Source organism: Zalophus californianus, chromosome 12 (genome assembly GCF_009762305.2).
Source record: "Zalophus californianus isolate mZalCal1 chromosome 12, mZalCal1.pri.v2, whole genome shotgun sequence".
NCBI lineage: Eukaryota > Metazoa > Chordata > Mammalia > Carnivora > Otariidae > Zalophus > Zalophus californianus.
The window spans coordinates 104,402,101-104,428,193 of NC_045606.1; the positions used below are offsets into that span (position 1 = coordinate 104,402,101).

At 46.7% G+C, this 26,093-nt stretch overlaps 1 protein-coding gene across 12 annotated transcripts in view; it reads left to right on the forward strand.

Moving 5' to 3' along the window:
• RBM33 (RNA binding motif protein 33) overlaps positions 1-26,093 on the forward strand; it is a 127,500-nt gene that overhangs the window by 92,045 nt on the left and 9,362 nt on the right. For 5 of the 12 annotated variants that reach the window (XM_027573023.2, XM_027573021.2, XM_027573026.2 and 2 more), the window contains 2 exons: positions 17,008-17,217; positions 21,672-21,860. In XM_027573023.2, the coding sequence (XP_027428824.1) occupies positions 17,008-17,217; positions 21,672-21,860 (399 nt within the window). The remainder of the gene's footprint in view (positions 1-17,007; positions 17,218-21,671; positions 21,861-26,093) is intronic. The other 7 variants (XM_027573024.2, XM_027573022.2, XM_027573027.2 and 4 more) reach the window with 2 other exon arrangements.

Here is a 26,093-nt window from a genome sequence, read left to right on the forward strand (position 1 = left end):
GGCTGACTTTGTCAAAGTCTCGTTTAGGTGGACTTTGTCAATGTCTCATTTTTTTACTTGAGTTAAAAACTTGCGAGGAGGGGTCATGGGGCCATGGGGCCACGGTTGGGAGCAGACTTTTTCCCGTGGCATTCATGGTTGGTGTTGTGTGTGGTGTGGCTGGTGTAAAGTAAGGGCCTCTCATGGGCTGGGAGGTGCAGTTCACTGCTCTGCTCTCAGAGAGCAGCTTTCAAACTAATAAACACCTCTCCTTTAAAATAATTTAGCTACTTAAATTTTCGTTGTTTTTTTCTCCACTGGGGGAAAAATGTATTTTTTTATAAGACTATTCCAGAGTCATGCTGTATAATTTTACAATACGCAGAGAAACCACAGAGGAATGCTATGTGAAAACAGCTGCTTGCCAAAATTTGGAACAACTTTTTAGCTCTTTTTAATTCTTTTTTTTTTTTTTTTAATTTTATTTATTTATTTGACAGAGGGAGACACAGCTAGAGGGAACACAAGCAGGGGGAGTGGGAGAGGGAGAAGCAGGCTTCCCGCGGAGCAGGGAGCCCGAAGTGTGGTGCTCGATCCCAGGACTGTGGGATCATGACCTGAGCCGCAGGCAGACGCTTAACGAATGAGCCACCCAGGCGCACCTCTCTTTTTTATTCTTAAGTTTTAAGTTATCTAACCAACATGTTCTGTATCTTGGGATTTTTTTCCAACAAGTCCTGCAGTAGCATGTTGGCAACTTTCAGCTTATCACAGGATCACCCTTGTGTGTCTCTCTCTGAACCAGAAAAAATCTTATTTCCCTAGAGGCCTTGGGTTTTTTTGTGTGGGTAGGAACTGTTCTTAAGAGGACATATTCATAATGGTGCAGGTAATGCAAAGAGGAAACTGTTTTGTTAGGCGCTGGGTGAGCTCACATTTCTCCTGACTGTTGTTGCTGGCCCTCCTGGCCCTCTCTCTTCCTCTGTGGGCTGTGGCGTTAATGCCTGGGGCTCAGCCAGCACCCCGGTAAGACTCTGACAGGCTTAGCACATCACACCCGTGCAGAATAGTATTTATGCATTTCGGGTTTATAATTACTTATGGAATAAAAGCATCTCGTTGTCTGTTCATGTTCTTGTATTTTGTTGTGAGCCCTGGACTTGTATACATCCTGTTAGTACAAAGGCACAGTATATTGTATTTATGAGTTTTCCTAGTGAGATTTACTCTGGAGAGAGTCAGTGTGTTTCCTTTACTTTTTTCTAGTCTAAACTGGCATCAAATATATGCAATTAAATTATTCTTTCCAGGGACGCCAGGGTGGCTCAGTCAGTTAAGCTTCTGCCTTTGGCTCAGGTCATGGTCTCAGGGTCCTGGGATCGAGCCCTGCATTGGGCTCCCTACTCAACGGAGAGCCTGCTTCTCCTTCTCCCTCTTCCTGCCTGTCTGCATGCTTGTGATCTCTCTCTCTCGCTCTCTGTCAAATAAAATCTTTAAAAAATATAAAAATTATTTTTTGCATTCATTAGCCTCATCTGGTTCTACTGTTTGGTCTCCAGAGAGGACACGGGACTATGGCAGTGCATAGCGTCATGCTAGAAAGTGGCCTGGTGGAGAATCAAAGTTCAGATTGGTGTCCCTTGGACGGTTAGGGAAGCAGAAATGTCTTGGGACTCTTATTCTGACACAGAGTGGAAATACCTTGGGGCGCCTGGGTGGCTCATTGTCTGCCTTCGACTCAGGTCAGGATCCCCCAGGGTCCTGGGGTCAAGCCCCATATGGGGCTCCCTGCTCCACGGGAAGCCTGCTTCTCCCTCTCCCACTCCCCCTGCTTGTGTTCCTGCTCTCGCCGTGTCTCTCTCTGTCAGATAAATAAATAAATAAAATCTTAAAAAAAAAAAAACAAATTGGAAATACCTTAAAACTTAATTTGGATTCTCTAGCTGTACTTTTACCTTGTGAATCGATACAGAGTTCTCTCTTGTTACTTCCATATTTCATTATTTATAATCAAATAATTTATCTTTGGGTTTTATTAAATTGGGTTTTTTCATATGTGAAAGAGCCGAGTCTTAGGACAGTAGTTGTTTTTTAAATCTTCCTTTTTATTATTTTGTTTTTAAAGTGATTTTAATTCACCCTAATCATCATAAGAGAATTTCTCGTCCTTTTATATCATTTCTTTGTTATGGCTAATGCATCACAGGCATAGAAAGCATTTTCAAAAAAGAGTTTAATAAAAATTCTTCATTGGTATTGGTTCTCACAGTCATGGTGACCAGCGGCACGGACGGTAAAGCTTGAAGAGTGGTTCTTCACTTTCATGGGGGGCTCTCTGTTGGCATCTTCTTGGTCCTTGGTCGCTGTGAAATTCCCTTTCACGAAAGGTAGCGGTTGAAGCCCTCCCTTGCCAGGACAGACCGCTTCCGTCTGTCCATCCGTCCGTGGTGGGGTGACGTGGTGGAAACAGTGTGGCTCTGCGTGAGGAGGACCCGCATTTGCATGGGTGTGTGTCAGTTTGTTTCTCTGAGCCCCAGTCTCCAGGCTGTGGACCGGGTTATAAAGTGGTTGTGGGAATGAGTAAATGAGCCTTCTAGCATGTGGAAGTCATTCCATGAATGTCTGCTTTCTTTTTGGGATGCTCCTAAGGCCCTCTCCAGGAATGCAGTCTGTGATTTCATGCCTTATAATAGTAGTGCTGACCATACATCAGTGCTTAGCATGTACTCAGAGTACCTTTATGAGGGAGATACTTGGATTCCCATGGTACCGGTGAGTAGATTCAGTCTCAGAGAGGTTGTGTTGGGCCACCTCCAGGGCCACCCAGCTACTGGTTGGTAGAGCTAAGGTTCTTAGTATTTGTACTTATAACGGTTGTTCTTGCTGCTGCCTTGTTCCAAAGTGTTCCTTAATTCTTGATCAGGGATAATATTCTGTTTTCAGTGAGTATGTAGCAGAATTGATTCAGGAAAGTTTTAGCGGGGGCTTCTCGAATGAGGGTGATGGTTAGGTTTCATTTTTCTTGCCAACCCCAAGTGGTAGTGACTGACTGGAGAGTCTTGAGAAGGATTCCGAAGTAGGAGAAAAGTGTCATGATGGGTGCATAGCAGGAGTTGTGTGATACAGGACTGGAGAGTGGCCGGGTTTCCATCCTTCCTGTTCTAGCACTTTGACATGTGTGTAAGCACAAGGCCCGTGGCCCGGTGGAGTGAGGGACGGGGTATCCTGGCTCTGTGCAGCTGTAACTTGCCATGTGCCCTAAATGAACCTTTGAACATTTCTGTGTAAGTCAAATTAGGTCACATTTTATATATAAAACACTGGGGTGAAAACTAGGGGAATTTGCTATTTAAAGAGACCTGTGTTGAGAGGCTCACCAGTACATATGTGGATTTTAGTTTCCCCACTCCTGTTTTGTGGCCTGGCTTTGCTAGGTGGGACTACAAAAGGAGTAAGTGTGTGTAGAGTGTGGTTTATGGAGAGTGTTGGATATTGTTGAGGATTTCCAGAATTTCATATGCCTCCCTGAGGGTTACTTACATGTAAGTGATCTACCTAAAGAGCTGTATGTGATGGAATGGTTCTTTTTTTTATTACTTCAAATATGGAAAAATTCATTTGCTCATTTCTCAGAAAGCTACTTAATTTAAGTATTTAATTTACAGAAACCAAAAGAGCAATCTTTTTAAGTCATAATTTTGTTCATAACCAATACATAATCCTGGAAAACTATTCAGGTAATATCAGAGCAAATACAGAAATGTAAAGTGTTTAACTCAGTGTAAACTTAACTGTCGTCATCCAGCCCTCCTTTTTGATCACACACCAGAAAGAGAGAATTAGAACAAGCTATGTGCCACAGGTACTTCCTTATTAAGGACTTTCATCAGGGTTGCGGCTCTGTGTCCAGGTTAGGACGCGTTGGGTCATGGTTTCAGGTAACCTTGGTCCGTGGCCCCAGTGGGCCCCAGTCCCCTCAGGAAAATGTGGCGTGCTCCCCCAGGTCGGCTGGGAGCATTCAAGGCAGCGGGTGCGAGGAGCTGCCGGGCACCCGGGCTTGTGGGAGCTGCTCGCTCATGGAGGCCGACCCACTACCCTCTCCTTGCAGCCCCAGGGAGGAGCAGTGGCTGAGTCAGAGTGGCAGTTTCTAGTGCTCTGTAAGAAAATGAAAGCAAACTCTGAATTCAGCGGCTTTATTCTAATTGAGGTAATAAAAATTTTAAGAATTTGGCAGCACATTAAGTAAACAGTCCTTTGTTCTCCTGGCCACACAGAGAAATGGGAGAAGCGTGAATGCCTCAGCAGGAAAGCCAGCTGTCCAATTGTGATATTCTTTTTATTTTTAAAAATAAAAGTCTCAAGAGAGGTTGTGTTGGGAGCCCAGGGCCACCCAGCTACTGGTTGGTAGAGCATTTTATTTTTAAAAGGCTGTCAAATGCTGCTTGCAAAAGGTCCCAATTTATTTGTGTATATGAGCTTGCTTTTGGCGGTCGGACTGTATTTGTCGGTTCCTTCCCTCCCTCCCCCGCTCAGAAGTTATTCTCAGATTTTCTTTAGGGAGGTGGTAGAAGAGGTAACATGTACATGCCTGCTTTTTCTGTGTTTGGTGGAGGGCATTTTATTTTGATGTAATTACAATTTAAGAGAAGTTGCAAAAATGGTATCAGGACCCTCCTGCGCCCACCAGTTTACGTTTTGCCCCATTGCATTGCCGCTGTTTCTCTTTGCCCTCCCCACACTCACACACCTGTCTCACTGTTGGGGAGTACACTGGGGCCACGCCATGTCCCTCCTCAGCTGTGAGCTGCCCTCTTGCACAACCATAGGCCCACGTCATCACAACTCAGGAGGCGCCGCATTGACACAGCGCGGCTCTCCCAGCCCGGCCCGGCTCTCCTAACCCGGCGTGGCTCTCCCAGCCCGGCGCGGCTCTCCCAGCCCGGCGTGGCTCTCCCAGCCCGGCGCGGCTCTCCTAACCCGGCGCCGCAGCCCTAGCCCAGCGCCGGGGCATGTGTTGTGTTATAGTCCCCAGGACTCTGGGACACCTCGGCCTTTGTGTGTTTTGCCCTTGACTTTTTTAAAGAGGGGAGGCTCCTGATCTTGTCAAATGTCCTTTAATTTGGGTTTGTCTTACTTTTCCTCGTGCTGTTTTAGGTTATGTGCTTTCGGCAGGAACCCCACAGAAGGACATTGTGTCCTCGGTGGGTCCTGTCCTGAGGCCCCTGACACATCTGTCCAGTGTTGGCAACTCGGATCACTTGAGCCAGGTAGTGTTTGCCAAATCTCTCTCCCTAGGGTTACGGTCTCACTCTTCGTAATTAATAAGTAATTTATGGAAATATACTTCGAGACTATGGAAATGTCTCATTTCTTGTCAAGATTTTCACGTTTTTAGTAAGCCCTGATGTTTTTATAATGTCAGCACTCTGTGCTTACTGTGATAGCTTCCTCTTTTCTCTTGCTTACTTACTGGTTCATTTATTGACAGCAATATGGGCTTATGGATTCTTACTTTATCCAGTAAACTGCTACCATTGTTGGCTTTGAGGTTTGAATTGTCCCACATGGGCCAGTGACAGCCCCTTCAGGCTGGCTCTGTGTTCGTTGATGTGTCTCCGTCACTCTTTGAACACATCCTGAAATCTGCTGCAAGGAGATGATGAGGCTCATGCTGGACTTTCTCTGCTCAGCTCCTTGGTCATCCTGCCTCTGTGTAGTGGAGAGAGGGCGCCGGGTATGTCTGCTGAGCGCCACTGCTCTGGGCCCTGTCCGTGCACGACCAGCCTTCCATGGTGAGTTCCAAAGACAGATGAATGAATCAAAAAGAGCTTCTATTGTAAGCTACATTTCTTGAAACAGGTCATTGACATGAATAAAACAGACGTTTTGCTGTGTTGAGTTTATCTTTTGGATTGTTCTTGTGTGGCAATTCCAAGAAAATGTAACGTCACTATTTAAATGTTAAAAATGAGGGTCTTGATGGACAAGGAGGCTAGCCAAGGCATGTTCTTTTGGCAGTGGCTGAGGTGCACAGTACAAAGAGGAAGGGTGTCTGAGGGTTCCCCCCTCCCCCGCAATGGCAGGGACCCAGTGGACTTAGCATGTGCAGGGGTCCGAAGTTGTAGTTCTGCATTTTGTTCTGTTTGTTGTGCATGTCCGCAGGGCTTTTGACAGCTGTAGGAGGCGCTGTCACTTCCTCAGTCACTGTTGTGGTGGGGGTCCCACCTTGGTGCCGGCGTTCATCAGCAGGGCAGCTGTTGATAAGAGCGTGTCCAGCAGATGTGACTTGGGGTTGAGGAGCCCTGCGTGCAGTAACAGCTACTTCAGCTGCATCAGGAGGGTAGGAGCTGCTCAACAGCCCAAGTACTGTGTGGGCAGAGGTCCTGACTGAAGGGAAAGCAGCCCCTGACGGGCATTGTGAAGAGCAGAATAGAGAGAACTGATGAAGTGACTGGCTGAAGAGGAGCAGCTACCTGGGTGAAGCAGGGAGGGCAGGGGAAAAGGAAAGAGCCTTCTAGGCAGATGGGGGAGAGCACTGATGAGGTCCTGTGGCAGGGAAGTCATGGCCAGTTTTCTAGCTGTAGGAAGGCCGGCTTGACCAGAGTGCAGAACACAAGTTAAGTCTGGAGATGGGCTTTATAGGTTGTTTTATGTTTTGGGTCTCGGATCTTGATCATTAGAGCAGTGAGGGCCATTGGAAAGTTTTAGCAGACAGATAATGGACTAGTATTTGAACCTTGCTTTTTTTTAAAGTATATTTCTAAACTAGTCTTTACTTGCTGGTTTTTTCTGAGGCTCTACCTTTAGTGTTAATACTCCGAGAGTCCTAGGCACAGCTCCTGAGCTTTGGATTTAGAGACAGCAGTGTTCATGCTGGAGCCATCTGTTACCCTTTGGGGAGTTGCAGCTCCTGCTCAGAGAAGGTAGGACTGGAATTGGTCTCCTTCACTGCCTCCCGTTCTCCGGATGTGGCCTGTTTCCTGCCTCTGGCCCACTGGCTACCTGCCCTGCGCTCGCTCCCTGCCCTGGCCACGGGTTTGCGGAGCTGTCTCCTGGTTACTGCTACTGACTGAGGCTGGGCTTGCACTTCTATTCACTTTTTGTGTCCAGGATTAAGGACGGTTTCAAGAACGTTATAAATATTTAAAAAGACATTTGTTGAAATAGTTGAGAAAGTATCTTTTCCCTTTAAGAATCTGGACATTGTGTATGGTTTCTTTAATGAAATACCGAAGAAGGAATTAGAACAGTGTTTTTTCCATGAATACTTCTGGTTGTAAAAGTAATAGCTGTTTGTTGCAGACATTTGGATGCCACCAGTTAGCAAAATGGGGGAAAAATAGCATTAATTCTTGTTACTAATTCTTCTGGTTGTCTTTTCACGCTAACATTTATGGTTCCCTCGCAAACTCCTTCTTTGTTCGGTGTACAAAGTGGGATTATGTTGTACATAACAGTTTGGCACTTTTTGGGGTTGTGTTGAGTGGCAGGTGTGTGTGAGGACTTCTCGTGCAGAGACCCGGGCCAAGGCAGAGTGCGTCCCACGCTGTGGAGGTCACCCCGTGACCTGTGCTGAGCTGCCTCACAGCCCTCCTGACTAGCTTGATTTCTGGCAGAAGCTTAACGCTGTGTCAGGCAGTCTCTGGGAGCTGAGACCACGCTCGAGAATCAGGAAGAAGTGAGTCAGGTGGAAGTGAGTTGGGAGTGAGGTGCGAAAGGACGGAGCTGCTGTGGACTTGGGATAGGAGGGTTCTGGGAAGACCAGACGGTCAGAGAGACTGAGTGTAAGAGAATCTGCTGTAACCCAGGTGGGGGAGCCAGGAGGGCTGGGGCCAGAGGCGAGGGTGAGTCCAGACCTTTGCCTCGCAGGCTCCATCCCTCTCCAGTAGGGGGGGCTGTTGGTGGGGTGGGGGTGGGCCTCATTGGTTGCAGGGTCCTTTCCCTGTGACAGGTGCTCATAAGCAGTAGCAGGGCCCCAAGGCAACTTGCGGAAGAGAGGAAGAGACTTGGGGCATAAATCCTTATTAGTCACATCTTGGAGAATATGTATATTCCACAAACTTCCTTTTGGAGCAGAAGCTATTGAATATAAACAGTTGTTTGTTTGTTTGTTTTTTTTTTAAGATTTTATTTATTTATTTGAGAGAGAGAGAATGAGAGATAGAGAGCACGAGAGGGAAGAGGGTCAGAGGGAGAGGCAGACTTCCCGCTGAGCAGGAAGCCCAATGCGGGACTCGATCCCGGGACTCCAGGATCATGACCTGAGCCGAAGGCAGTTGCTTAACCAACTGAGCCACCCAGGCGCCCTAAACAGTTGTTTTTAAGAGCTTTGAAATGCTTTAGTGGCAGAATTAATAACTTTCGGAGAAAAGACTTTTTAAGCATTCTTAATAAACATATGGCTTCTAAATTTGGGCAAAATCAGTTGTTCATTAGAATCAGTCCCTCTACGTTAATTTTTGGGTTTTTTTTTAGGGGTATGATGTTGGGGAGTAAATAAGTGCTTAAATCAGAAATAATTCATGTGTACTAGGAATCAGGGTGTGTTGACTCATTCTCCCCAGCAGAGGAGGAAATCTGTCTCCAGTGTCTTGGGTAACTTCCCTCTCCTGACTTCCAGTAACTGCCAAGAACAGGAGCCATGTTACCTCCTCAGGGAAGCAGCTCCTTCCAAGCTGCTCATCAAGGGCAAGCTGGAAGCTTCTCTTCCTGTCTGGGAGCCCCACCCAAGTGGGGGGCTCAGCTGGGAAGCGCCCGAGTTCCCAGGAGCCCTGCTGCCTGCAGAGCCTGAGCGTGCAGCAGCCCCGCTGTCTCACCGTCAGCTGCCCTTTCCTTTCCAGAGGGGTCCATTCATGCGAGAGAGGCTGGAGAGTCCTGGGCAGGTGGTTCCCCCCCCCCCCCCCCCCCCGCCCCGCCCCAGGCTCAGGGCTTTGTTTTGTTTCCCCAAAGGCCAGTTAATTTTATTTTTTAAAGATTTCCCCAAACTTGACTCATCTCAGAAAGGTAGAATGGTGAGAGAAAGCGGGTGGGCACTTGAGGACCTCTGCCATGTTAGCACTGTACCGTAGAGTCCAGCATATGGGCCAGTCAGGTCCTTTCATCGCAGGAAGCCCAGGCACTTACAGGGTCTGTGTGCCCTGGTCTCTTTAACCTTAGAGATGTTGCTTCACTTCAACCCATGTGGGCCCATTACTGAAATTTTATGGAAAGCACTGTAGACTTAAGCTGTGTACATGTTTTGCATGCTTGCTACATGTAAGGATAATTGATTGCAGAGAATCAGCAAACGTAAAATAATCTCACCTCCTATTCCGTTGTAACAGTTTCATTAGGGAATTGACCTAGGAACCTGGGGAAAAAATGTTATTTTACTTTACTTTTTCTCCTTTAAAGAGTAGTCTTCAAAGACAAGATAGAGCCTTAAATGTATTTATATTTAGAAACTTCACGTAGCATGCATATCATTTATTGTACAGATTCCGGGTGAGCTTTCTAAAGATTACAGGGCTAGGCCCAGCATTGTTGCAGTTAATAGAAACCTGTTTCATGAGGTCTGTGGGCTGTAAGATCAGCAGCATTGCCATGACAGTGAAGTGGGCCTTATCGGAAGGAGAATTCATAAGAGGCTGCCCTGGGACCCTAACCACTGTCCTTGTGTGAGTCCTGACAATGTTATCTGTGCTCTCAGTACGGAGTATCAAATGTCTGTCATGAGTACAGAAATTAACTTAATGTCACCTGAAGACATGCAATTAATCTTTTAGAGGTTTTCATAATACCTTTACAGAAAGAGTTGCCAGTTTGGCGGATTTGGATTTTGGGGTTTAGAAGAAGATAAGGGAAATTAATTTTTCATCAGGGTTAATACAAGCTAGCAGGGCCACAAAAGCTGAGAAAAATGGTTGGGGAATTTGTCAAGTGTTGTCACTCTGGAATAATGCTGCTTAGCCTCTGATAGGTGTAATCAAGAGTTGAGATTTCTATAGAGGGGGATTAATCAATTTGCTCACTAGTGAATGCAAGTCAGTGATATCACTTCTTCATGGGGTTTAAGAATGAAAATAAGATTTGATCTGTCAAATTGCAAGAAGCCCTGACAGTATCAATGGGCATTTTTATCTATACATTTAAACCATTTGTTATAAATAAATTTGTCCTGCTAATGTTGGTGGCTACAAACCTCATTTTTTGGTAATGATTAAGCTGATATAAAGTGTTCCCTAGGCTTACTTAATTCAGGTAGTACCTCTTATATTTAAAAAGGAAAACAACTCCGAAAAGACATTTTTACAGTATTCATTAAAAGAGAATCATTTGTGAAGACAGCCAACAAAATATTTCTGGTTTGGTCTAAGATAGACTAAACTTTTTTCCCCCTCATCTGTGTTTAGAGGAAGTGGCAGATCCTTAAAATCGCATCTACACACACTGCTGTGCAAGGAGTGTGAAGGAGGGCGGGGCCACATAGAGAGATGCACTTTCAGAGTGAACTGACTTTTTTTGAAGAGGACGTCATTTGCCGTCCACAGACGACCAGTTATTTCCTATGTAAATGTTGGCAGGTTTCTGAAATTCCTAATTTGAGCTCAACAGTATTTTCAAATGTATATACTGAAGTACTAATCATTTCAGGACCTCTTTCAGTGCCGGAACTGTTGTATAAGTTGCAGAAGATTCCAGTTGCGTGGGCGCATTCGGTTTGCTTCTCCTTGACCGCTGTCTGGGTCTGTGTGTGAGTGTAGGGCGTTAGCAGTATGTTCCTGCCCAGAGCCTAGTCAGGAGTGCACTGACGATTTTCCACGTGTTAACTGGAATAGTTCTGGAATGTAAGAATTAGCTTTCCATTGTGCTGATTTGAAAGAGAATAATTTTTCTGTCCGTTGAAGAAAGGAAACCTCACTTTTCTTACAAAATGGAGTAACTTCTATTTAAGCCTTGAGTGCTCAGCTGTGTGGTTTAGAAAAACAGACGCATAGCATCGTAGTGACCCTTCTTGCAGTTGCAGGAGGGGGTAGTCTTTTTTTTGTTTCAACTTTTGCTGAAAACAGTTGTGTTCAGGTGTAGTCCTTCCCTTAGGAAGTAGCGTCGGACCACAGACACAGGAAGTCCCGGCAGGTACCCTGTGACCAAGGGCCTCGGGTTTCTCATTTGCAAAATGAGGGTAATAGATTGACCTTGAAGGGAGGATTGAAGGAAAATGATGTCTGTACAGTACACTTCTTGTCACACTGCAGACATTCCAGGAACATTAGCTCCTCCCACCCTCCCGACAGTGGGGTGTGTTGATCATACCTAACCTCTTGGTGATCAGGATCCTAGGAGTGCCTTGGAAATTTATGTTATAGAGTTTGTCATTTACAGCTGTAGAAGGTATAAAAAATTGCCCCGAATATGAGCAACTCCAGAGCTTACCTAGGGCTTCCTCCCACTTTCCAATAAACAACTGATAGGAATTTTTTTTCCTGGAAGCTGGGCAGTCATCATAATCCCTGCCTGAAACATCCCCCTTTCTGTGTGCATCGTTAACTCAACAAGCGTTTGTCATCCACCTGCTCTGTTCTCTCTCCTGAGGATGCTGTGGGGACCAGTGCCTCCCGTGGGGCTCCCCTTCCGGCAAACGGGAGCAGAACAGCAGTGGAGATTACTGTATGAAGAAGCACAAAGCGTGTCCTGGCCGGGGAGCCCCCAGGGGAGGAGGGTGCTGTGGGGTCCTCTGAGGATGCAGACCAGGCAGCGGGGGGGAGGACAGAGACCCCATAGCCCAGAGGTTGTGCCCTGGGGGGGCCGGAACGGTAGGAGATGAGGTGCAGATCCACAGAAATGGTGTCAGCACCGTGTCTTTTCAGGTGATTTCTTAGAAAACCCTACAAGAGGCCTTTACACCATGACTGGGACCCTTTCTTGGTATCACAAGCTTTCATACTCCACTCTACATAAGGAAAGTTAAGTTTTTCTCTTCACAAATGAGGAAAGGAGAGGCTTTTGTGGTACCTGTTTTTCCTAAACTTCGGGGCTCAAGCCTCCTTTAAAAAGTAAACTTTTCTTGAAAGGAAAATGAAAGTTCAGAACCTTGTTTTTCAGGGTTTTTATCTGACATTAGCATCTCCTCTTACAGTAAATTACCACCAGTCTTGCCCAATATGACAGTGAAGAGAATTTTTATTATTTGGAGTGTTTCTTGGCTAAATGTTTATATTATCAATTCAGTTCACAGTTTAAAAGCCATCAAATCTCCAGTGTTGTATATTTGTCATCCAAATAGGTGTACACATTGTCTCCCTCCAAATAGTCAAGTTACAGTATCTTAACTTTCGGTGCAAGCTCTTCTTTTTAAATTAAAGTTCACTATCTAGATCATGTTTTTAGCTTTGGCTTACTAAAGAAAAACATGATGACAATATTCGTTCTTTTTGTCTATGATCTATATGGACATCATCCCTCTTAGGCCGTGCATACCGGCTCATTATCTGTTCTGCAGCGTGGCATAATGGTTCCTGATGCACGAGACAGTGCGGCGGCCTTGGAAGCTGACCTGTTTACTGTCATAGTTACATTGAGTACATACTGGTGTACTAATTGGTGTGGCTGTAACCTAGAGTTCCTGGTACTGTCATCTTTTTTCTAGCACATTGAGAATTTTCAAAAGTATGATGCACTATTTATTGATTCATTCAGTAGATAACCTCAGTACCTTTGATGTATACAAGAAATTTTGGTTTAGTGAGCAAAACAGGATGATAGGGTCTCAACCTCTGGTTTTTGTAGATGCTTGCAGGATAGTGTATGCTCTAGGGATCCTCGAACTTTTACCTTGTCGGGTAGGCTCCCAGGGAGTTTATTTAGACCCCTGAAGTCCCTACAATGGAAGGCTTTCCCATAGAGCTAACCAGTACCTAGCCAGTTCATTTATTCACATGGGTGAATTGGGTGGAAGTTGGAGAGTCAGTCAGTAGACTCTTGTATAGCTGAGCTGTGTGCAGAGTTTGCTGAGCTGGCCCTGCCTGTGCCTAACACCCAGCCTCTTGTGGGGCCTGGGGCTTAGTGTGAAGTGTCAGCTCATGGGAAAAAGAGGAGTGTTATTAAGGACTGCCTGACTCAACATGCATAGGAAATCTGTGAATCCTGTACTAAGAGAATTTCAGGATTTCAGATGAATTAATAAATGATGGATCACTGGCTCTTGAGAAAGATGAGGATATGTGGTATATGTCCTTAAATGCTTCAACTTTATGGCCTAGAAAAATGCAAGGGGCGCCCGGGTGGCTCAGTCGGCTAAGGGTCTGATTCCTGATTTGCACTCAGGTCGTGTTCTCAGGGTCATGGGCTCAAGCCCTGTGTCGGGCTCTGCACTGGTTGTGGAGTCTGCTTGAGATTCTCTCTCTCTTCCTCTTTCTCCCTCTCCCTCCCTCCCCCTCCCTCTGCCTCTGTCCCTCCCTACACCCTCCCCAAAGAAAAGAATTCAAGCATATCCAAAAATAGAGGTCACATAGCTTTTTAAGGTAAAGACTTTGAAACATTATGCAGCTAGAATAGGCGGCCCCTGCCTGGCCGGGGCACCAGCTCACAGCTTGGGTGGAAGAGCTGTGGGGCAGCTTTTAGAAACACAGACTAGCAGCTTAAACGTTTCTTAATGGTGATGATCTTCCCACAGTGCTTCCATTGTCATTTGGGGATCTTCCTCTGTGAGGTCGGAGTGGCTGTCAGCTGGCGGTGGTAATGCACTTGATGGAGGCGCAGAATCGGAGCACAGGGGGCCCCCGTCTGGTTCAGCCATCAGCTGGACAGCCATCACCCACAGAGCCTTTAAAATACGTTCCTTTCTGGGTCCCAGCTCCACAGGGTCTAATTGGATGGATTCTGGGTTAAAGCCCAGGATGGCTCAGATTAGAACTCTCCCCAGGTGACTGATAGGTAAACCGAGTGTCCCTGACCAGTCGGGGCAATGAGAATACAAGTGGTCCTTAGGAGAAAGCACTCAGTCATCTTCACCAAGCATGATGTGACCTGCCCATTTGTAGTAGATGCCCTTTCTGGGTTGACAGAGGTTCCTTCTGTCCCTTGTTTGTGGAGAGGTTTAATCAAGCATGCTTTTCCTACACCAGTGCAGGCGATCATGTGGCTCGGTAACGTTCACTGGTTTTGCAGTGTCCAGCCAGCCTTGCCTTCCTGGGGTCAGTGTTGCTAGGGCATGAGGCGCGGTGCCTTTTCTGTGTGGATGCGTCAGGTTGCTGATATTTTGGTAGGGACCTTGCTTCACGTACGTTTGTGAGGGTGTGCTTTGGCGGCTTTCCTCTCCTGTGAGGTCCTCAGCGTTTCTCTCCGGGTCGTGCCGGCCTCAGAGGATGAGTGGGAAGGTTCTTCCTTCTCCTCTCTTCTTCCTGAAACAGTGGTTTTTCTTTGCAGGAGGTTTTTCATTACCAATTCAGTGTCTTCTCAGATTTTCAAAGGTTTTCTCTTCATTCTTGAATCCGTCTTGGTGTTTTGCATTTCTTCTGCAGTCTGTCCATTTCACCTCCGCAGCCTGCCTTGTTGGTATAAAGTTGTTCATGATGGCCTTTTTCATTTTGGTGGGGCCTGTCCTGGTGACCTCTGCTCTCGTTTCTGATTTTGGTCATTTGTGCCCTCTCTCTCCCTTTTTCTTGATCAGTTTAGAGGTCATCAGTTTTGTTGATCTCAAAAATGCAACTTTTGGTTTCATTGATTTTTCTCTATTGTTTTTCTGTTTCCTGTGTCACTGCTTTTTGCTGTGATCTTATTGTTTCCTTCCTCGTGTTTTGGGTTTGATTTCCTTTTTTTCCCCCTCGCTTCTTGAGATAAAAGCTCAGGTTATTGATTTCAGATTTTTTTTCCTTTCTGACATAACTCTTTAGTTGCATCCCCTAGATTTTGATTTGTTGTATTTTTATTCAGTTCAGAATATTTTTTGATGAGTTTTTTTATTCTTATTTCATTTCTTAGCCTGGCTTCCTAGGGTTCGACCCTGTTGCTACATAGCTTGTTGGTTGGCCAGACAGTCATTCAGGAAGAGATTGGCCGGTGGTTTGTGGGGGGTGGGCACTGGCCCTCAGAGCCCGCCGCCGCTCATTGTCCTCCCTACCCGCTCCCTGCCTGGGTGAGCTTCCCTGGCTCTCTGGCACTTACCTAGGCCTTCTGGAGGTCTTTGATTTCCAGGATTTCCCATTGTGTTTTTCCGATTACTGGCTGGTCTGCTATTGTTCCAGAAAGGCCTCGGGCGGACAGGTTGGTGGGCGTTCCCCGTTCCCTTCCCCTCAAGTTTGCTCCGCCTGCCGCCCTCGGCCCTGCACGCCAGGTCTCGGGAGTAGGTGCTGGTCCTTGACTCTTCACTTTCCTTGACTCCCAGAGACCTAAAATGCTTGTTCTGGATGGTTTTGTCAGGTATTTATTTGCCGGGGGGGGAAGGGGGGGGAAATTTGCCCTCCCCTTCATGTTGCCGCAGCCAGAAGCCCTGCCACAGGTGACAGTTTTAATCCCATTTCTCTTGGGTCCCAATTACTTTGGGCAGTTTTTACACAAATCTTATCTACACCTATCTTGCCCCAGCCCCTGTCCCTTCACTTTATTTCATTAAACTGTCTCTAAAAGATAAGTATAGAGGGGAGCAGAAAGCGAGGCACAGAATCCACAGGCTGCTGCTGAGCTGATTCAGCCAGCTTCTTTATGGGAACACTGGTGCAGCTCAGCAGGCCGCAAGGCAGGGCTCACTGACCGCTCACCGGAGCTCCTGTGGGTGTGAGGAACGGAGCCTCGTGCTGTCCAGATCAGAATCTTACTGTCCACTTGCAGGCGTCCATTTCTGCTCAGATTATGTAATTTAACAGGGCAACATAGGATTTTCTTGCTGCCCACACTTCCTTTCTTGGTCACCCGCTACTCTCTTGGAGAGATCCTGCACTTACACTGAACAGGCGCCATCCAGAGAGATTTTTTTATGCTGCCTGGTGGTGTAAACATAAATAGTACAGCTTGACTATGTTCAGTAGCAAAAATTTGACTGAGAACATTTTAAAGATCTAATTGGCTTTATTAAACGATTTGTGAATTGGGCAGCATCCCATCCAGCAAGCAGAGGAGGCTCCCAGGAGGTGTACAGAATGGGAGATTTTTATAGAAGGAGGAGAGGGCAAGAAAGTTACTGGCAAAAGAAAAGGATGGTTTCAGGCAGGTGGCTCTCCCTTAGGGGGAAAGTGATTGTCTTATGCGGATGAGACAGGGCCCTGCTCTTCATGCTGATTGAAAACTTCCTGACTGACCAGTGAAGACCACGTTTCTGGGGGAGGTTGATTATTCCGCGAGCCCCAGTTTGGGAGCTCTAAGTGACACCATTTTGGGCCTGTGCTTTTCTTTTTAAAAAAATTCAACAATTTTTAAGGTCAAGAAACAAGGATTGTTAGTAAAACTCTAAAGGTTAGATTTCTGATCCTTGCAAAGCTTATTGTAATAGGGCCCACGAGTCCATCCTGAAATCACTGACTTGAGAGGGTGAGGCACTGGTGTCTCAGCGGGAGGTGGGGTGGGGGGCGTGCGGGAGGGGACCAGGGGTCAGTGCTATGTCCCCAGGGCCTACGGCCACAGCCAGTGAGATGCATCCTGAGGACAGTCCACTTCGCGTTGGGTCTGAAGACAGGTTAAAAGTTTAAAACCCCTGCCTGTGCAAACTGTCAGATTTTAGCAAGAACGCTCTTGAAAGTGGCAAATGCATGTTAAGTATGAAGTATTTTTAAAGTTAAGCAGTTTTTCACTGGGCTAAACAGCACTTACTTTAATCACAGACCTCTTGAGTGGATACAGTAATTAAAGATCTTCATGCTTTAAATTTCAAAAATATGAAAACCCAAACAGTGTCAGATAAGAAATTTCCTTAGTGGCTCTAGTGAAATGACAGGTTTGGTTTTTCACTTGTTTGAAATAGTTTTGCTGTCGTTTGAGCACCAACCGAGGCGGACTCCCTGATGCTGGGGAAGGCTGCCCGGCCAAGCAGGTACTGACCAGCACGCTGCCTTGTTTCAGCAGGGAGGAGAGAGCGACGGCTTTTTTCACCCTGAGGGCCAACCCCAGCGGCTCCCACAGCCCCCAGAAGTGAGGCAGCAGCCCGCCCGCAAGGTGACGCTGACCAAGGGGGCCCTTCAGCAGCCCCACCACCCACCGGTGGCGTCCCACGTGCACTCGGCCGGCCCTCCGGGCATCAAGAGCATCCAGGGAGTCCATCTGGCCAAGAAGGTACTGCCTGTTACCTAGGCCAAGCGCCGCGAAGTAGAGTTAGATGCTCTCCTAGTTACAGGGCTCGGCATTTGGACAGTTCTCAGATAGGCGTGCCTATAGCGCACAGTAGGAGGGCTCAAGTCAATTTATAAATGAACAGTAATCCCCTTTGTTCTGGCTTTGAAAGCTCCTGTGTTCACAAAAGGACTTTCCTCTCGTGACTTTGTAATGGGAGAAGTCGGGGAAAGACCGCACAGCCGGGGGTGTGGCTGTTTTCTGCAGCTCTGACCCGTGCCCTGGAGACGACCCTGTGCTCCTAGATCCCCGTCGGAGACATTTGCTCAGCCACTTCCTTGCTGTTACCCCAGTTCACAAGTGGGAAAGCGAGGCCTTTGGGGGTGAAGGACCTGTCTGAGGAAAGTGGCCCCGACTCTGGTTCTTTCCTCCTTCCTTCGCCCAGGGGATTGAAAGCGTTCTGACTCCGACTCTCTGATGAGAGACAAGGCCATCCAGAACACCTTCCGTGGAGGTGCATGTTCTCCTTTTGCGCACTGAATTTAAACCCTTCCCTAGGAGAGGAGTGTGGGCCGACTTTCTCCCATTATGTCCCTGTAGTAGGGAGCCCTTCCCCTCAGCTGGTAGGGGAGCTGTCTCTGTTCCTTCCCCAAAGCCTTCACCTCTCTGCCCGACAGTGAGGTCGCCTTTTGGTGTGTAAGTCAGATGCCCCTTGTCTGATGGAATTATGCAAGGGAGGAAGCAGGGCGGCAGCACCGGCTTTTGAGTTTCTTCTGGAAAGCTCTGCAGTCTACTAGCTCTCCCTGTCAGCTTGTCCTTCTACTGTTACTAAGTAGTAATAGTACTAATATGAAGGCCATTCTGAGTCTTTGAAGTATTTAAGTGACTTTGTCTATATTATAAGCACTTGATGATGTAGGAGCAACAGAAGACAGACATTAAATCTTAACTTCAGTCTTTGAAGGTTGCTCCGGACTAAACCGGCTTCAGTCAGGGACTGTCCCCCGATACATGAGGAGAGAGGCATTAAAGGCCCCCTTCCCCGTACAGCTGTGCGCATCTGAAACCTTCGTCTCCTCTCCTGTGAAGTGAGGACAGCAGTGTTTCCTAGCTCATGTGGGCTCTTGGGAGGATTTCATTAGAAGATGCATATAAAAAGCATGGTCCCTGGTGTATAAGGAATACACCTTTAATAATAATACATAATAATACATAATAAATAATACACAATAATATTGTTATTAATATTCTAACATTATAGCTAGAACATAAGAATATTTACTGCTGGTTTCCAGCCAGTTTTACTTGCAACTTCTTTTTTTCCTAATTCCATTATAGTTAACATCGGTGTTATATTAGTTTCAGGTGTACAGTATAGTGATTCTGCAGAATTCCATAGATTACCTGGTGCTCGTTGTGCTAAGTGTGCTCTTCACCCCGTCACCTGTCTCAGCCATCCACCCACCCACTCCCCCCTGGTGACAAGTGTGTTCTCTAGATCTAGTTAAGAGTCTGTTTCTGGGTTTGCCTCTTTTTTCTTTGTACATTTGTTTTCTTAAATTCCACATAAGAATGAAATCATATGGTGTTTGTCTTTCTTTGGCTTATTTCGCTTCGAATAATACTCTCTAGCTTCATCCACATCATTGCAAATGGCAAGATTTCATTCTCTTTGATGGCTGAGTAATATTCCGTGTGTGTGTGTGTAATATATATATACATACAGCACATATTTTTTTCTCCATCTTTAAATGGACACTTGGGCTGCTTCCATAGTTCAGCTATTGTGTTTTTGATTTTAGCCATTCTGAGAGGTGTGAGGTGATTATCTCACTGTTGTTTTGATTAGCATTTTCATGGTGATGCATGATGTTGAGCGTCTTTTCATATGTCTTTTGGCCATGTCTTCTGCCCATTTTTTAATTGGATTGTTTGGTTCTGGGGTGTTGAGTTATATCAGTTCTTTATGTATTTTGGATACTAGGCCTTTATCAGGTATGTCATTTGCAAATATCTTCTCCCATTCCGTAGGTTGCCTTTTAGTTTTGTTGATTGTTTCCTTCGCTGTGTAGAAGCTTTTTATTTTGATCCCAGTGGTTTATCTTTGCTTTTTTTTGCTTCTCTTGCTTTAGGAGACATATTTAGGAAAATGTCACTGTGACCAATATCAGAGAAATTACTGCCTGTGATCTTCTAGGATTTTTATGGATTTAGGTCCTTAATCCATTTCGAGTTTATTTTTGTGTATGGTGTAAGAAGTGGTTCGGTTTCATTCTTCTGCATGTGGCTGTTCAGTTTTCCCAAGACCACTTGTTGAAGAGACTGTCTTTTCCATTGCATATTCTTGCCTCCTTTGTCAAAGATTAATTGACCATAGAGTTGTGGGTTTATTTCTGTTTTTCTATTCAGTTCCCTTAATCTAGGTGTCTTGTTTTTGTGCCAGTACCATACTGTCTTGATCACTACAGCTCTGTAATATAATTTGAAGTCTGGAATTGTGATGCCTCCAGCTTTGCTTTCCCCTTTCAAGATTGCTTTGGCTATTTGGGATCTTTCGTAGTTCTGTACAAAGTTCAGGATTGTTCTAGTTCTGTGAAAAATGCTGTTGGTATTTTGATAGGGATTGCATTAAATGTGTAGATTGCTTTGGGGTGTTATAGACATTTTAACGTAATTTGTTCTTCAAGCCATGAGCATGGAATGTCTCTCCATTTCTTTGTGTCATCTTCAGTTTCTTTCACCAGTGCTGTATAGTTTTCAGAGTACAGGTCTTTTGGTTAGGTTTATTCCTCGGTATCTTATTTTTGGTGTGACTGTAAATGGGATTGTTTTCTTAATTTCTCTTTATGTTATTTCATAAACAGATTTCTGTACATTGATTTTTTTTTTTTTTTTATCTTGTGATTTTACTGAATTCATTGATAGTTCTAGTGGTTTTTTGGTGGAGTCTTAGGGTTTTCTGTATGTGGTATCATGCGATCTGCAAATAGGGTTTTACTTCTTCCTTACCAATTTAGATGCCTTTTATTTCTTTTTCTTTTCTGATTGCTGTAGCTAGGACTTCCAGTCCTGTGTTGAATAAAAGTGGTGAGAGTGGACATCCCTTTCTTGTTCCTGGTATTTGGGGAAAAGCTCTCAGTTTTTCCCATTGAGTATGATGTTGGCTGTGGGTTTTTCATATATAACTTTTATCATGTTGAGGTATGTTCCCTCTAGACCTGTTTTGTTGGTTTTTACCATGAATGGACGTTATACTTTGTCAGATGCTTTTTGTGCATCTGTTGAAATGATCATACGGTTTTTGTCCTTATTGATGTGATTTACGGGCACCTTTTGATGTGTTTTCCAATGTGACTTCTCTTGAAATATCCTTTTGCACTTTTCAAAAACTCACTTCCCGGGTGGAGTTTTGCTGCCTTCTGGGGAATATTAAGAAATGTCGTTTTGTATGCATTTCCTTTTGTTCGGTGCCCGTTCATGTGCAAAGGTTCCATTCTGATTTCCATTTACCTTCCTCTCTGCACTTTTCTGTGATGAACAGGGGGTCATTTTTGTCCCTTTGTACCCAGATTATAGGGCAGAATTTGGGTTAGGATGTCTGGAAGCCCTGGTGCTGTTCAGTTCCTCCTGCCTCCTGCATTTTACCACTGCCCCGCAGAGGAGGAGTTTTGTTTTAGAGAAAGCACTTGGCACTTGGTGCTTTATCTGTTTTTCTAATTAGAAAATACCAGGAAGTTTCAGCTGTCTCCTCGTCTTTAAAAGACCCTCGAACAGTGGTTTTGTACCCCTGGACAACTTAAAAATCTCCTGAGGTCTGGGCCCTGCTTTAGAACAGAGACATCATCACTGTGTGGTGGGCAGGGGGACACGGGTATTGTTGTGGCTTGGATTTTGTTGGTGTTGTTAAAGCTCTGTGATGTGCGGGATGGTGACGTGCAGCAGCTGAGAAGTGACCCCAGCTACAGGACCTGCCTTTCAGATTCTCAGGGTGCCGGCCGCACAGAGTCAAGAGGAGACTTGGGTCCATAACATTGTGGCTTGTGGTGGGTGTGTGGTGGCACCAGTCCCCATGGGTGTGACCTGGAGTACGCCAGGAGAACTTTGGCCTCTGGGGCTGTTAGGACCAGACCCAAACGAGTTTCTTAGCCCCTCTGATCCTGCTGCTTCATCTGCCAACAGTGGTTACACTGAAAGTGCCTACCCATATTGCACTTGGTCCGGACATAGAGTCACACTTAGCTCTTCTCTTTCCCTCCTTTGCCTCCACCCAGACTTGCTGGGGATGGTTTCACTTCGACATTAAACCCTGCTCTGGTAGTGGGTGAAAAGTACAGATGGTCCTGTAGCTCGTGGTATGTTGTAACGGATTCTGAGTTGTTTGCCCACTTGTATAATCTTAGCAGCTGTGGGAAGAAAATCCAAAGCTTCAAAGTCAAATCATACTTTGCTTTTGCCAGGTCCTCATGCACGGGAGAGGCCGAGGCGTGGCAGGAGCGATGGGCCGGGGACGCCTGATGCCGAACAAGCAGAACCTCCGAGTGGTGGAGTGTAAGCCTCAGCCCTGTGTCGTGTCTGTTGAAGGGCTTTCTTCGTCCACTACTGATGTCCAGCTGAAGAACCTACTGATGTCAGTAGGCCCCATTCAGGTGCGTCACCTGAGGCCCTTCCCCAAGACTCAGGTCTCGATTTAAATTCCCTCTGTGTTGGTTACTTCATGTTAAAATAGTGCATTCGAGAAGAAAGACATATTTTATTTCCTGTGCATGCCTGCTATCAGAACTCTGCCTTAGAGTTAGATTATTTGGAAATTTTCAGGTGCTCAGTTATGAGACTTATGAAATGATTTTGCCAAATCCTCATATTATTCTCAAGTTTACATAGGCATCCATACATACTTACTTTTCTGTTCTATCACACACTTTTGTTTGTAATAACTTAAAACTTTTAAAGCATTTAGCCTTCTTAACCATGATTTCCAGAAATAGCTCACATGTTAACAACTATGAAACTTGGTTTAGATTTTACAAACATGAAATAATGTAGACTATAGTTTGATCTCTATTTTACAACGGGTTATTTCTGAATGCTCCAAAGTCTCTGCTGAGATGGCGGCAGATGTGTCTCCAGTTCTGCAGTAAACAGAATTCTCCACTCAAACCCCTGATCTCTGCGTCGTCTTGAGTCCTGTGGGTCAACTGGCAGAGAAGTGGGTTAACCTGGTTTTCCTTGAGCCTCGCATCTCTCTGGGTCAGATCCCACCTGGGCGAGACATGGAGTGTGAATATCAGATTTCTGTGTGCTTTCCTTTCAGGGAATTTTCTAGCCTCTTGCTGCATGAGTGAATGGGGAAACATCTTCAGACTAGAGTTGAGACAAATAATTTTTAACATGTTTGAAATCGGTCTACTGTTGAGAGTCTCTAAATGTGAGTGAGGAGTGGATGAAAGCCTTTCCCAAACCCACTGTGTTCTTCATTTCTGGATTCCTAGGGAGATGGTGAGGGTTAGTTTCTATTTGTGTGTCATAACAGAAGGTTAACACTTGGGCTTCTGTGTTCAGTGTAGTCGATCGTGCAGTGGTGCGGCAGGGACTGGTGTCGGTTACGCGGGGCCGGCAGCCCCTTCACACAGGTCACCGCTATGGGGACGGACTTGCAGGAGCAGAGCAACACTGGAGTATTGTAGGTGCGTTAACACGTGCTCATCCTGGCCTGAGACTGCCACACGTGGGGGGTGGAGAATCTGGGCTTCAGTCACAGTGAGTCCGGACTAGCAGACCAGAGCCTACTCCGGGAGTTCTGAGGACTGGTGTTCTCTGTGAGGGCTCGCGGGCAGTCTCTTGGCCCCGTGTCTCTGTTGCCATGTGTGCTGGGGGGGTGACAGCATGGCCGCTCTCCACACGTGATCTGCTAGTGGTCATGGCTTTGCTTCCTCACACATAGTCTTGGTAATTCTCCTGAGCGTTCTCAACCGGGATGGGGTTTTCAGAGTCCATATCTGAATAGTGGTGCAGGGTCATTGGCTGCTTGGAGCCATTGCTAAGCCACCTAACCTTGGTCTTACCCATCTTAAAACTTGAATTTTGCATTTGGGGCCTCTCTTTTTCTGTTCTGAAAAGCATTAGAGATCAGTATGTTATAAATAAAGTTTGAGGGAACCTAAAGCCAAACAAAAACTGTTGGATTATTTAATGCCTTATAGGAGGAGGAGAATGAATTTTCTAGGTTCCATCAGTTACCCTTAAGATGGGGTGGAAGGTGAGCTTCCATCTGCCCCTGGAGAAACCCCTGTGCGTTTCTGTGGAATGGTGGAATGATGAATTTAGCACTTAGATGAGGGCCTGTTTTTCCACCCGGGGGGAAACAGAGCAGAGTGCTCACATCTTGCCCGTCTTAGTCCCATAGGATTGTTTTGAGGGGGAGTTTATAAATTTTTAAACACTGCATTCACAGAATGTCAACTTTCTTAATTAAAAAAAAAAAATAAAACAACGTAACACGTCCCTGCCAGTGTTAGATAGCTAGAGAATGATATTGATTAAGTACACATTTTAACAAGACTCACTTACGGTTTAAGTATAAATAGACTTGGAGAAGGGATGGCGCTTGGTAACCCAGACCTTCGGCGGTCCTGACGGGAGGAATGTGTGTGTGGAGCGTGTGTGTGCTGGACTCTGGCGCCACCTTGCGGCCACTTGGTGTCTAGAGCAGGAAGGTCCCCTGTTGCTTTGGGCCTTTGTGAAATTACAGCGAGGGCATGTGAGCTCTGCTTCTTGAACTGTGAAATCTGAGAGGCTTTCTCAGGGTGACAGTGGACTGTAACAAGCTGGTCACGTTTCTCTCAAATTAGTGCGCTGTCCCCTTAGACGGTACTCAGAGACCTCTCTAGAAAGTCCATGTTAAAATCCTGTATGGACTCACTCTTCACAGAGTAAGGAAAGACAGAAAGATCTTGTAGACATGTTACAAGCAGAAGGTAGCCACGGCGTGAAGAGTTGCAGGGGAGAGGGCCGCGCGGCGCTCAGTAGCAGCCATGGTGCGAGTCTTGAGTCTGCGAGAAGGCTGTGGCTCAGTCCCCAGACCCAGCGGGAGGCAGCTGCTCCCTGGTGACCTGCCCGGCTTCCCGCAGGGGTGACCCTGACCTACTGCTCCGTCCCGAAACGCGGAAGCCAACGGAGCTCCTTGGGTCAGGAAGTAAGCTAGTTACAACACTTGTGGCTTTGTTGCTTGTTTTTATTTCCCCTTTTGCTAGGTTATGCCTAAAATGGTGCCAAGAAGAAAAATTTGTTACCCTATAAATCAATGAAACGTCATGGTGTAAAAATAAAAAAGTTTCCTCACAAAAGCAGAATGTTTGAAATCACGTAACGGGCCTCTGTGGCTGGTCGCCCGTTGTGATCACCGCCCCACGTAGCGGGGCAGCTGCGTGTTCTCTCTGCCACCCACCTCTCCCGGCAGTCCTGCGGGTCGTTCCTGAGCTGGGATGAGAGTAGAGGGGGCCCCGGGCAGCTTGTTGTTGACGCAGCCGGCGTCCAGCTCTGAGACGAGGCTTCGGGGCAAGTCCCAATTTTGCCAGTTTTCTTGGTGTATAATTCTCGGACAGAGCGCTTCTCCCCCTGCCGGACTCTCGTCACCGACACGAGAACTTACCCGCTCCTTCGTAGCTCCCTTGTCACGCCCTGCAAACCTCGGGGGATGGAAGAGACGGCGGCCTCCACGTCGCCCTTGAGGGGCAGCGAGGAGACAGGACAAGACAAGCTGCAGGTGCAGGCGCGCCCAGCATCCGTGTGTGCTCTCGGAGGGCAGGGCTGCCGGCCCAGACGGTGCATGCTCCTGAACAGCCCTCTGGGACCCACTGAGTCTGCCCGCTGCCTCCTGACGCCATGGTTCCCGTCTGTCTCATTCTGGAGCGCATCTCAGCCCGCCCAGCGAGGTGGTGCCCCTCTGGGCACTTCTTCAAGGTAGGCTCACGTCGGGGGAGTCTGACCTGCTCTGAAGATGCATCTCGTTCTGACCCACCAAGGAGGTCTGGTCGGTGAAGTGGAAAAGGTTTGAATCTCGAGTGAAAGCAGTTCAGTCGTTTGTAGTTGAGGACATCTGGGAAAGAAAGCACTAGGTATCGTCAGCGTAGACGGACGACAGACCCACGCCACAAGGTGTAAAGAAAATAGAGGTGTGGACACAGGATCTGAAGCTGCACTGGGGAAAAGAAAAAAAGTCCTGAAAACACTGTCAGGAGCCCAGAAGAAGAATGGATTTTCAGGAGCCGGTGTGACAGCACGAGAGCTCTTGGGAGAGCTCGCACGGGTTCTGAAGGGTAGGTGTGTGCAGCGGAAGGAGGCTGGAGCAGCGAGGGGAGAGGCAGGGGGCAGAGCCACGGGTGGGCGAGCCGAAGCCCCGGGACCTGCGGAACGACGCCGGCTGCGCACCGGAGCAGAAGGAGTTGGACCATGCCTGTTGCAGCGGCAGGTGTGCGTCGGGAGGCGTGGGAGCCGGGGCTGATTGTGTGAGCGTGGGAGCCTGTGGGCTGCCCGCCGTGCAGGGCACACTTGGTGCTGTCGGTGCTGTGTGCTGCCGCATGGGGACACGGGCCTGCTGGGCAGGGAGGAGAATGGGTCGGCGGCACTGGCCACAAGGGGGTGCTTCTGTGCTCTCCGTGGCTCTTGGCTGGCCGTGGGCATCTGGATCAGGGCTGCAGTGGGGGTGCTCTCAAGCAATTTCATTTGTGTTTAAAGCAACTGATCCAATTCTTGGCTTAAAGTAATCACTGAAGGTGCTAGGGGAAGAAGCTTTATTTATTTTTCTAAGATTTTATTTATTTGAGAGAGAGCAGGAGTTGGGGGGGAGCTTGATCCCAGGACCCCAAGATTGTAACCTGAGC